This window comes from Atractosteus spatula, chromosome 9, assembly GCF_055471065.1.
Source record: "Atractosteus spatula isolate fAtrSpa1 chromosome 9, fAtrSpa1.hap1, whole genome shotgun sequence".
In the NCBI taxonomy this organism is placed as follows: domain Eukaryota; kingdom Metazoa; phylum Chordata; class Actinopteri; order Semionotiformes; family Lepisosteidae; genus Atractosteus; species Atractosteus spatula.
Genome location: NC_142714.1, coordinates 50,553,585 through 50,567,109, shown reverse-complemented (window position 1 = coordinate 50,567,109; position 13,525 = coordinate 50,553,585). Strand labels below are relative to the sequence as shown.

The 13,525-nt window shown below is 44.9% G+C and overlaps 1 protein-coding gene across 1 annotated transcript; it reads right to left on the bottom strand.

The window, feature by feature from the left end:
* Nucleotides 1–2,991: 2,991 nt before the first annotated feature.
* On the bottom strand, nt 2,992–7,519 carry LOC148828797 (phe13-bombesin receptor-like). The gene is made up of 3 exons (XM_088925858.1): nt 7,119–7,519; nt 5,434–5,785; nt 2,992–3,411 (listed from the first exon to the last, which is right to left on the bottom strand). Exons 1-3 carry the CDS (start codon nt 7,517–7,519, stop codon nt 2,992–2,994), a joined length of 1,173 nt encoding a protein of 390 aa, XP_088781984.1.
* Nucleotides 7,520–13,525: the final 6,006 nt, after the last annotated feature.

Here is a 13,525-nt window from a genome sequence, read left to right as displayed (position 1 = left end):
GTGAGAGCCGTCTAAAAATACTGTATGTCTTTGTTCATGTTAGAGTTGAGGATGTTTTTCAATAGTTTCTGTAACAAAAAGCTTTGCCTTTTAGCCAAAGCATTGAAAACGTATTTTATTAAGGTCGAAGATGAAGCATATCTCATTGGTTGGCTTCGTCGATCCATATACAATGTACGTGTTAAGTCAGATTCACTAGACCTTGTACATTGGGACAGCTTTTACTTGATTTTGTACTTTTGCAGTCGTTTAAATTAATCGGAGGTGTAGCATAATTTATAATTACATTTATATCAAATTCAGTTTGTATCTGTTTACAGTCGACCTTACATGAAGGAAAGCAGAGCTAAAGAAAACTGTTTCCGAGTAAGATGCAGTTATGCAGGAGTAGTAGACAGAACTGTTTATGTCATGGCGCAGTGAACAGTGCTTTAAAAATAACAAAAAAGTCGTCCAACGTGCTCACTATGACGCGTTCTTATTCAGGTATATTTTTAATATTCTACATAAACATCAGTCATCAGTTCATTTTTTTTTTAAATATTAGTCTCCCTCACTTGTAGAAACGCTGAATGCTAACGATCTCCGTCCGTGTATGAAAAAAAAACTGCTGTCATGCTTCCAAAGTAAGATGTATTTACATACAATTGTTAAAATTCATGTTAGTCTGTTGAATATTAATATTTTTATTAAAGACGTATTTAAGTATTAAATACGTATTTTTCCGATAACAATTCATTGTTGATGTGAGATATTGTTCTTTTTCATCGCTGCACGGTATGTTCTATAAGGCTTAAAATAGCAGAAGAGGAAAGTTATGCCTTCGCATTTCAAAAGCTGTTCTTTTAATTTCCTTGAAGCACCGAGGAGGTAATTCAGCTGTGAGTTGCACCATTATTCCGCCAGGGGGCGCTGCAGTGTCTAATGCTTGGATCCTGCCGCAATACACTTCATCAAAGAACAGCCTGCGTAACAGAGTCAGGAGACATACATTCTGGGTTTTATGTGCAAAAGATCAATTCCGTTGCGGTGCAGCTTTTCTCAAAGAGAGAGGGTGATCAAGATTTTTTTGCACTGTGATCAGTTTGGCTCTGATGAGTTGTTTATTCAGCATAAAATACACATATAAGCCGTTGGTAGTTGGGGGGGTATTTGTTTTGCAAGTGAAAAAAAACATCACACAAGGAATGCATGCTCCAAGACAAGAGACTGTTGAGGCACATTGGTGAGGCAGGCAGGAGGAAAGGCATTTTTTTTAACTTTCATTTGACTAAAGCTATACCTCAAATAATGGTGATAACAGTCATGTATTATTCATTCTGCCCTTTGATAATGAAGAAATATCAATTGTACATTAAGAAATAAATTAGAGATGCCATTTAGCCTGTAAGAATATCTCTTATGTTATTTTCTCTTTACAGTATTAAATTAATATTTTGCTCTTTATGCTTGTTTTGAAACATTATTCAAAAGGCCTGTGCTGTGTATATTTGTATGTGTAGTACTTAAAGGCATAGGTTCAGATTGCCCTATTTGTTATTGTTACAAAAGGAGGATTATGAAAATAGAGCAATACAGAAATAGAACCAGCGCTTTAATCAGTCATTAAAATAAATAATCATAACCCAAAAATTGTAAAGATTTTGCCAAGAATATACCAGAGAAGTTGGTATAATTAGAGGCACCAGGCACAGCTATGATGAAAAGTGTAATAATTCAGGCACACTGGGTTAAATAAATATTTATTTTTAATGACAATACACTAAACATACAACATGCTAGTCACTCTATTTACAAACATATCAGAGGCCTACATCCTGACCAATCAAAAAACCCAAAATCCTATATAACAGCTAACAGGGCAAAAAAAGAGGTAAGCCTACCTTCTACGCCAAACAAAATGCTACAAAAGGAATAGAATCCTGTCTCCCTGTTCTAAAAATGCATCCAATAATCAGGAGAGACAGTTTTTACCCTAGGGGTTCTCCATACTGGAAATCAGAGTTTCCAAAAAACAACAGAATGGCAAGAGCTCTTAACAAAGTTCAAATACTTGACTTCAATGTGGTCTTAAAGGCTGATGGGCACAAGAACCTCCCACCTGGCGATGTCTCTTCTCCTCTCTGTGTCTGGCCAGACATCCCAACCCTGAAAAACTATGGGGGGGGCGGGGTTGTCCCTCCCGTGAATATTTGCAGACCAGGGAGGTCCCCTTGAAACCAAAATCACAGCTATAAAATTAAATAATTCGCTGATAGAGACTATAACTCTCCAGCCCAGTTGAAGAATTTCACTTTCTTTGCCAACTTTCGTTGTGCAGGGACGCGGCTCGTTTACCAGATTTGAGCTGATTCTTAGATGGCTCAAACATTATATAATCAAATGATTCGCTGATGATTTTTCGGATCAGCGGTGTCGCCAACAGAAAAATTTGGGAGTGGGGCGGGGGGGGGCGATTTACGGGAGATTATGGATTTCGAGGGACACTCCCAGAACTTCCGGGAGACTTGGGACGTCTGTCTTTCCCACCTCCTTTTCTCTCACTCATCTCTCTCTATCTGCCTTTTTTATCCTCTTTTTGTCAACCGTTGAATACCCTTAATCATTTAATAAGAGCTCCATTAACCAGTTTAAACCACGGGATTCCTTTGATCAATGTGTCTCAGACCCCCTTCCACTCAGCAAACGCTGCATTTCCTTTTTTGCTTTGAAGCTCCAGAGAACTGCAAATGTTGACCCTAGCTCGATGTCTGACTATAGTCCCTAGACTCTTGAGACTCCTCGATGGCCACTTCCAGGAACTGAAGCAGTATTGTGCGAACACGTATACTGAAACTGCACCAAAACAGTAAAGCATTTCGAAAAACTGCATGAACAATACTTCTGTGACTTTTAAGCAAGGTCAGCTCCTAAACACACTGCTTCTTGTGCGTTTCTCAGTGGGTGTGTGACTGGGGAGTTCTGGTGTCCAATGCATCTCGACATATAAACCTAAACGAGGCTAACTGAGCCCATGCGGCTAGTACCCACGCTGCCTTGCTCCATTTCATTTCCCGGCTGGCAGCTAATCTCACTGTGGGGCAGAGAGCCCCTGGTGGCCACAGTGGTGCTGTGCTCCAGGCTGCAGCGCTGCGGGCTGCGAGGGCGCTGGCAGAGGCAGCACAGCTGTCGGTTGAAGCGCTCCCTGAAGGAGTGGCTGAGCCAGTAGAGGGCGAAGGGGTTGACACAGGAGGAGCTGAAGGCCAGAGCGCGCGACAGGAAGGTGGCCAGCAGGTGTCCAGCGGACGAGTCCACTTTGGCGTGGTAGGTGAAGGAGCGGTACAGGTACAGGATGTGATTGGGGAGCCAGCAGAGAGCAAACAGCAGCACAAACACCAGAACCGTCTTGGCCAAGCGCCTCCGAGACTCGATCTGTAACACCACATGTCCGTCACCCACGGAGTTAACACAAAAGACATTCTCCACTTTCCTTCCTCCTTTCTGCCTCAATAACCAGAATTCATCAATATTCCCAAGGAAGACAGCTTTGGGTGTTGGGAAGATAAACTATGTTTGAAGGAGGCACTCGTGTTTCTGTTTTACAGGCGTCTGAGTATGTCTGGGTGTGCAGCCCTGGCCTTTTGTTTTGGGGCCTTGAACTTCACTTGAGCCTAAATGAACCTCGTGGCCCTGCTGCCGTAGCTACAGGTTTAGTTGTGAAACAGACTTGCAGTGGAGAGGAATGGAAAAGTCCAGTGTGCCTCCATCTGCAACATTTCAGATGGGACCTGCCCTGCTCCAGAGTTTTGACTCCGAAGTCTGTAAGGGCCGAGATCAAGGAAACCCCAGACGTCATATGCTTTCACCAACTTGAATCACTTTCCTCATACTGATTGGTTCTCATCCCTTTACCTCTTCACTCTTAACTACCTGATATCAACTAAGTGTTACTACTTTTTACATCATTTGAAGACTATGTATATTTCAGGATCGCAGGAAAACTTACTCACTTGCTGGGTTTCCTGTTCTAAGTACTGTATGTCAAGACTGTAGCCAGCTGCAATGAGACACTGTTTTCGCTCCCATCCAGTGGCTGATCTACTCGTTTCAACAGCCACTTCAGGGGACCTAGTCTTCTCTCATCTATGGTTTAGCGAACTAGCCAAAAACTGGATGGTTGTCATGTCCGGAGAGCAGTTTGTGATGAACCTTTCTCATCCTCTAGGAATTTTTCGCACCAGCTAATCAAATCTAAACTTGCACATAAGGTGTAAGCAACACCATAGCTGCAGTCCAGGTGAAGACCTCTCCTTTTCACAGGTGCTCAGGGTGTCACCAGTACCTGCCTTCACGTGTCTGAGGAGTGCCCAGTGATGCAGTGCTTCTGGACGATTGATGTGCTGTCTGGCGTGACTGTGCCAATGACCTCTCGACTTCTCCTGCTCAGTGATGGTTTCCAAATGAACTATCAATCTTGGCTGACATCTTTTGCTGGCAGATCTACTTACAGCCAGAAAATCTAGCACAGACTAGCGCACCCTGAAACTGCACTTGGTTTATGTGTTTTCCTTCCTTGTGTATTGCCATCTTTGGTCGGTGTTTTTTTTTTTGTGCATCTGTTACGACTCGTTATATTCTTGTGTTTTCAAAATTTTGTAAAAACCTAAGAGCAGGTTACTTTACTAGGACCAAAATCACAAGTCCTTCTGCTTATAAGCTTGTGGCTGGAAGGTTGCCAGTTCATATCCCACGGCCTGCAGAGGAATCCTACTCCGTTGGGCCCCTTAGCAAGGCCCTTAACCACAACTGCCCCAGGGGTGCTGTATAAATGGTGGACCCTGCGCTCTGACCCCCACCTTCTCTCCCTGTCTGTGTGTCTCTTGGAGAGCAAGTTGTGAAAGGGGTATGTGAAAAGACAAATTCCTAATACAAGAAATTGTATATGGCCAATAAAGTGATCTTATCTTATCAGGGTAACCCACATTGCTGTGTTTTTTTTTAAGTTTGAAGTGCTCAGTTACTCGTAGCCTCCCTCAGAAATCACTCCAAAGGTTGCAGCAGTGGTGCAGGAAAGTGGTGTAGTGGTGAGCATTGGATCCCTGGGGTCAATTTCTGGGGTGCTGTCTGCATGGAGTTCGTATGCCCTCTGCATGTTTGCATGTGTTTCCTGTGGGTGCTCCTGTTTCCTCCCACAGTCCAAAGACACGCTGGTACATTAATTGGCTCCTGGGAAAATTGGCCCTGGTGTGAGTGTCTGTGTGTGTGTGTGTGCCCTGTGATGGACTGGCGTCCTGTCCAGGGTGTACCCTGCCTTGCACCTGTTGCTTGCAGGGATGGGCTCCAGCTCCCCTGCAAACCTGAATTGGATAAGGCTGTTGGAAGATGGATGGATGCTGCAGAACTTGAACCCTTCCTGACCCTCTGCGAGCTGTCTGTCGTCGTCGTCTCGCGTACCTTTTTGCGGATGTGCTCGTGCTCCTCGCCGGGCATGTTGCCCGCGCTCCGCAGCAGCGTCCGGGCGATCAGGCAGTAATAGACAGAGGTGACACACAGCGGGATCAGGTAGAAGACCAGGAAGCAGAGCAGCGAGTGCGCCTCCTGCAGAGTCTTCTCCGACACGGGGTACGGCGCGCAGGTCTCGAAGGTCTCGTTGCTTCCCGGCACGGAGAAGGAGTAGAGATCGGAGAAAACGGCCTCGGGCACGGCGAGCAGCATGGAGACCCCCCAGATACAGGCCGCCTTGGCACATGTTCCCGTCACGGCGTTGGAGCACTGCAGGTCCATGGGCCTGACAATCGCCCGGTATCTGCGACAGATGGGAGAAGGCAGCGAGGGAGAACACGGAGCAGAGTGGCAGAGTGTGATCTTATTTCACAAGGGAAAAGGAAACTTCAATCGTTCAATATTCCTGTCAGTATATGAGGATATACAGTACCATCCATTCCGGATCAAATATATTCTGAAGTCCAGTTTCCCCAGACGAGCTTCTTCCTGGAAAATCTCACCCCGACGTTTCTGCACAGACCTCTCTGGCTCAGCCTGAGCCGTCCTGGAGATCAGGGATTCAGCGCGTCACCGAGGTGTATGTGTGCAATGGACTGTTACAGCAGAGGCCAGTGGAGGGGAAAAGAGAGACGAACCTCAGTCGGAGGGCATTGCCCTTGAGCAGTGAGGACTTTCCAGGGAAATGACTGCCATCAGATCTGCAGATATGCAGGTAAAGTAAAAAAGGCGTTTAAGGTGCTGCACAGTAAATATGACTAAGGGGTCCAGTACTTCTGACGAGGATGAACTGGGTGGGTCTGGTGGCTTGAGCATATTGCTAATACAACCACGGTCAGGTATTTGATCCCTCCAATGTCAGGGTACAGAACCCCGCTTCTTTTATTGCCACTGGGAAACGTGGCTATGGTGCCCCTCTCATACTGCAGGTTAAAGGAATACACGCGTTTCTCTCCATTGCGTTTCTCTGGTGATACTGCGAGAAATACGACACTTCTGATATTATCGTTTATAGCCGCAGAGCCGTGTCGGGCTGAAAGGTTATTAAGTGGATGGATGACAGTTTGATCTAACCGACGGGGGTGACGGCTGAGGTGAGCGGCAGTTACTGCCTGTCTGCCGGTGTCTGTTATTATCGCGGAAGCGGGGAGATGGAAAGGGGCGCCGCTCTGCCTCATTTCGGTGAAGTCCTGGGAGGTGGAGGGGTTGAGCAGAGCGAGGAAGTGTGAAGATGTTTTCTCCGCGAACAAGGGTAGAAAAGTTGACTAAAGACCGTGCTGTGAATGGAATAAACTACACTGGGGGGCTCGGACCATTTTTTCCTGTTTGTGTTTTTGTCAGGACGTTTAAAAGTGTGTAGAATTTTGAGCTAAAACACAACTGGAAATGTTTAGTCTTTACCTTTTTATCTGAGGGATTCAACACATTTTTACTCCTCTTCTTTACACGAAATCCATCAGATAATAACAATAATACAAATACTACTAATAATAACATTCACGGATGTGAATTTATTGTAGACTATCTTTTTAAAACGGAAAAAGGAAAAAAAAACAAACGTAATGGGCTGCGCACAGATACTTTTAGTTCATTGTAAACTGTCTATATTTGACGTATAAGGCGAACGAAGTCCTTACCTGTCTGCGCTGAGGACGGTCAGTGTAAACACGGACACGCCGACCGATGTCAGCTGGACGAAGGAGATGACCTTGCAGCCGGCCTCGCCGAACAGCCAGGTATCGGCGACATAGCGCGTGGCGTCCACGGGCACACAGGTCACGAGCAGCAGCAGGTCTCCCACGGCCAGACTGGCGATGAAGATGTTGGGCACCGTCTGCATGGTCCGGACTGTGAAAAACACTTTGATCAGAATGGCGTTTCCCACGACGCCGATCGCGATAATCGCGCCGTGCACAGCCAGCACGGGGATTAACACCGCGGGACCCACAGGTGCCTCATCCGCGGAGTCTCTGTCCGGGGTGCGGACAGTGGGCGCTGTGCTGCCGGCCATCAGCGAAGTCAAGTTGAAATAATCCATGAAGGTGATTGAACATAATTTAGGACAATGAATTCATTAAACACATCTTAAAAGAGGCTGTAGCTGACGCGCCGTGCCTCGTTTGACCTGGTGCGAGGAGTACAGTACATCTCTCCCAGCAGAAACTGCGGCGCCGGAATTCGGAGTGCGAGATGCAGAGCAATTAACAACACCTCCAGTCCCGTGTTTCATGTGGCGAAGTGTAAGACAGAGGTGGGCTAACAGCTGATTGGCGCTGGTGCACCAGCAAATCTGAAGTCAGGCTCGGATTTTGCCGGTATCCCAGGAATCTCAGTATTTGCTCCACAGAACCACACACTTCAGGAGCCGAAAAGCCGAGCGCTAATTGTGCACTCAACTACCCACCGAGTTTATTGATTTCTGATCATGGACTGGGCCCTCTTGCGCTGTTTTTATGTAGTTAGTACATCCCTTTCCCATACGGTATACGCTAACTCGGATGTTGAGTATTTTTGGCAAGATTAAAACAGGCGTGAAATAAAGATTTTAAATCTATAGATGATCTGAAATGACCTACGTTAAGGACACCTGGGGAACCTTGTGTATGAATCGTTCGGTTTAAAGGAGATAGGGAAGGGGTCTATAGAGGAAACGCTTGCAATCTGCATGTACTGTACCTGTCCCGATCGTGGTGCTTTGCTCATCAACCGATTACCAGCTGCCGCTAGACGGGCTGTTGTGATGAGTGATGACAAAGCGTCGCTTCTGTTGCGGGAAAGCGCTCCATAGTGCATACATCCCGCTGGCTGTACTGTGTCATTTTTTAAAATTGTCATTGTCTTAATTGATGGAGTGCTTCCCTCGGTTCCTGTTGTAATCTTTCGATTTACTGTCTGCATATTGTCCAGTCTTCATTGGGAGCTATTAAGAGTACAAGATGCGTGGGGCTGTGGAGTGACGGCAATCTTAATTCTCCGTGCCGGGCCGGAGGAACCGACGGGACGGAAAATCAATCTTAATGACTAACGCAAGGCCTGAAAGTGAAGTCCCTCTCATTCTAAATATGTCTAATTAGATTTTATAATCGCATTCGTATGCAGGGAAGGGGCGAACATGCCTAGGAACACCCGAGAAGTACCGCAAGCGGACTTCACGATTAGCCCCATCTTCCGACAGGTTTTTAAAAGAATTTATCTGGCAAAATAAAATCAGAGCGGCAGGGTCCCGAGGACATGTTGCAGGAGCAGGTAGAACAAAATGAAGGATTTACAGTACATTGATCTGTAAGCGCATTCTCTGCCAACAGGAAACGATTTACGCTCAGGGGCACCGAAACGCCTTGAATCGATAAGCTGAGGCCAGGAGAGATATATCTCAGGTGATGAAATATCAGGCACTTCCAGGACAGCATGTAGGTGGGGAGGGTCTGGCAGCTGTTTAATTGCCGCCGTAGGCAGGAGTTTAGAAAAACACACAGCCACTAAACACAGAGTCCGTTCTCATAAAAGTTTATCCCACTGGGGCGACCGCAGCTTGTGAACCCCTGCCTTACATGACACCGTCTAGACGCACAGCCCCAGAGAGCTCAACGTTACCTGACGTGCAGTGCGCACACCTGGGCCAGCCCCCTCGGTTCTTATACAGGCAGTAGGAGCAGTGCTGTGCTAAAACAGGCCGAGTTTGTAATTAGATGGAAAATGCATGAACGTTACTGCCACCACCGTGCAACCTGTAATCTTATCAGATTACAGTAGCTAAGCAAGGCTGACTTGGTCAGGTACCTGGATGGGAGTCCTCAGAGTGTTGGGGGGCCAGTAGGTTGCGTTTTTCTGTCAGGACCAGAATTACAGCCCCCCCCCCATATGGTGACTGGGGACAATGTCCTGTAGGGAGCGCTGTTGTTCTGAGGAGATGTTAAACCCAGTTTTGGCCACCAGGGCCCCAGCACTACCAGGCAGCTGTGTTAACCACTGTGCCACCATACCAGGTGTGAGCTCTTGGGTATTAAATGTCCCACGACACTTGTGTTAACCCTGGTATCCTGTCTAGATTACACTCCGGACTTGCAGGATCTGACTTCCTTAAAGATTCTCTTTGATTCAAACAGTGAGGCAATCTTTCATTTACAGAATGACTGTGGTGTGTCTCAGTGGACTTCCAGCATTCACCAATTTGTTTTTCAGACAATAGTTTTGCAAAGTTAATGTTAGTAGTTTGTTAACATGACAGCTTACAGTATAAATATGCAAAAATAATGGCCCACAGAGAACACATATAATAGGAAACTAAATTAATTAGACAGCATAATGAAGCATAATGAAATCTGAACCATGCAGTTTAGCATTCATAGCCAGAAAGGAACTCATCAACTTATCCACGTCTACAGATAATCAAGGAGAGGAGGAACCCATTTGTCTGAGTGAGTGACAAAGCAGTGAAAAAGGGCAAACAACTTAACACAGCTCCCACTACCCACTAAGCTGCCATCGTATCTCATCAGTCTTTGTTTATAAGTTGAGAAGCTGGCATTTTCATTGTGGAAGCACCATTAGCATTTGGTGGCACAGACGAAGCTTTGCTGTCTGTTTCAATGTTCAGCAGACATCTTCCAGACGGGCTCTGAATTCCAAACAATAAAATCAATCAGAATGGGACTTTCATGCTCAGACACTTTCACTTTACTGAACTACACCCACTTCTCCGGCCCAGTGAGCCGATATTTAACTCAGATCGCTTTTAGACAGTGACGTTTGTTATTCCCAGCGGTGCTAAGAAATTGAATCTTAACACATGTGCCATCCAAAAAACAACTGGCTTTTTTACCCAACACTCCTTATATAGACTCCTTTCATTACACGGTGCCCTGTGAGACAGATACAGTCCGCCAGTTGCCGAACAATTGACCACAGATTTGATTTCTTCTTGAGGCAGCTCAGGAGCTCTAGATTATATTAAACAAGTAGCCCCAGGCTTAAGAACACTGTTTCCACACACAGCCTGGAGGAGCTAGTTGTATTAAAGAGTTATAAAATCAGCTGAGCTCACAAGAGTATTAACTGTGCTTTTTTTTTAACTTAGCCTCTGCTTCCTATCCTCTGAACAAATCAGTGAAAGTGATTTTCTTTCCAGCGTCATGAAACGTCTTGCTTTGTGAACACTGTGTAATGTATTTGCCTTCGGCCAGCCATATGGTGCTGAATTTCTCCACTCTGGCGGAATGTGCTGCACGTGGACATTTTTCATTCTTCTCATAAACTTCACATTCCAAGGCAGGAGCAGCTGACTGGGACCCGACACCTGTATACTGCAGATGGGTTGACCAAAACATGAACACAAAATATTACGAACACGCGATATATAATATCACAAACACGAAATATCCCACTCCCCCAGAGAGAGATTGTAGTTATGGGCAGATGTCGTTCTAATTATTGTATTATTAAATTAGTTCTACATTTGATCAAGACTATTACTGACAACAACACCGATGGACGCCACACTTCTGACAGTAGTGAGGGCTGCCTTTTCCAGTGAGGAGTTAGTTGTTCTGTTTTCGCCAGGGTGGGGATTTGTGAGCAGTTTGGCATTTTGTGCTGCAAAAGGAGTTTACTTTCAGGGCAAAAGTGTTATTAGTCCTGTGTAGCAGGAGGATTTATTTGACCCCCGAAGAAGGCCCCACACCCGAAGAAGGCTCCACAGCCGAAATGTTGCATATCTTTTCTTCTCTTTTCAGCAGGGAATAAACCCTGTTCCTTTGCAGCCTCCACATGCTGACACAGCTCCCTGCTTGAACGACTCTGAAATCACTTCTAACTTCCAGCAAAGGGCAGATTTTAACTCAACATTCCAAAGTCATTCCAGCTTCAAGATTTCATTCCAAACCCCCTTAAAACTGTGCTGTATCATAATCTTACACTCCGTGTTGAAGAACAGCTCAGTGGACCAGGGTCAGAGAGTATAAAAGCTGGGACTGGGATTGTGCGCTGGTCTATCACAGCCTTCAGTACAGCAGCCATCAGTAAAGACTGGAGGTAGAGAGGGAGCAGGGATTAGGATCCAGGCCTCCTGCCTAGAAGATTCTGGGTTCAAGTCCCAGTGAGATCCTGCTGTTTGACCCTTTAAAGGTTATCTTTCATCAGATTAAACCTGCTTCTTTTGGTCTGAGAAACTTCTGACTGTACTATGAAGGAAACACCCTATTTCACTGTACTGACGCCACTTCACAAAGGAAGCATTCCAGTCCTCCTCCATGTCTTTTCAAATTTATTCTGGTTCCAATTCCTCAAGAAATGTCTTTATGATGTATTATCTGCTGTGGTGTTACTCTGAAGGAATATGATTAGATTACAAATTCATATAGGGAAAAAATAATATATTAATAATAATATTTGGTTTTATTATACAGATGTCACAGGGCAGCATGCAGTAGAAACTTTACTAAATAACTGCCAAAATAAATCACTCTTTAGAATTTAATAGGATTAACTGAATGCATAGCAAGATTTTGTGGTACAAACCCATTGTAGTATACCTCAACAGACAACAAGCACTAGCGATTTTCAATATGGATACAAACAATGCAGATTTTTTTGTCTACTGTAGTTGAGGAAACTGTTCAGTTTTACCGGCTGTGAAATGATCTAATGAATATAAACTTCTGAAATACAAACGAACAAGGTTCTCTTTATTTTGTGCTGTAAAATTTTCAGGCTTCGTTTCACAAAACATTGAGGACTTACACTGTGATTTTCTTTGAAAGGTATTTAAAAATGAAAGTGGATTTTGTTTTTTCAAACTGTGCACATCAGGGCTTGACAGCTGGGGCTGTGCAAAAAATAAATGCATTTTTGTCATGCTTCCTCCAAGTTTTTTCTGACTGCACTGTTGAAGAGTACGTGTCTCACCAGACAGGGAGAGAATGAAAACGAAGAGTAGACAGTGCAGGCATGGTTGTCCACACCTCACATTCAATTTAGTAACAGACTGCTCGAGCTATGGTGTTCAAGGGAACGTTTCTGCAGGTCCTTCCTCCTGGCGGCTGTCAGGGTGTATAACACTACCCTAGGCTAGGCCTGTTAGGCCTTCATCTGCTCATCTATGGACAGCATATTGCACTATTGTACTTTTTGGACACTCTATTAATATACTATTTATACACTGGTACTTTCAATCTGTATATACCTATGCGTATTTTGCACATATTTTATTGTTTTACAGTGACTATGAGCATATTTTGCACACACCTAACTCTATATATTTTATTTTGTATTGCTGTACTTATTTTATTTTAATTTTTAGTCTATTCTGATGTCTGTGTTTGCTTGTCTAGTACTAGTACTGCTCTGGTGGAAAAGCCAGTGCAGGATCTGCTCCCTAGAAAAGAGGGACAGAAAGTGGCATGTGTACCTACCATATTGTAACCTCATTTCGTCAGATCCACGAAGTTAAGCAGGATTAGGCCTGATCAGAACTGGGAGGGGAGCTCTCTAAGGAAAACCTGATTGTTGTTGTAAGGGGTGTTGGTGGACCAGTAGGTGGTGCTTTTCCCCCTAAATCAGTATTTCCAAAGCAAAGCTCCAGAATGGTCACTAGGGGGCGCTGTGTGGCAGGAGGTGCTTTCGTTTAGGCAACACGTTATACGGAGATCCAGAAGATCCGGTCATTAAAGATCTTGTGGTCTATTTTGTAAGAACGGGGGAGTTGATACAGGTGTCACCTGCACATTCAGGCATACCGAAGTGTTCTCCGTTATTCAATGGGCGAAGTGATTTCTCACTGTTGTGCAGTGAGGCTCATGAATCTCACCCTGGTGGGCGCTGAATGTCAGTGGTGAAGAAAGTGGGTACTTTGCTACATAAATCACCTCAGGAACCTTGGGGATGGAAAGCTCTATATTGCCACAAGCAATTATCATTATAGAATTTAGATTCACAACGTCTAACATCTCCCATTGCTCAGTGGCATCAATCTTAGTGCTGCACCTTATAATTACTTCTAGAAACGTATCAATGGCAGTGCAAGGGAGCAGGGAACTGGTGAATTACT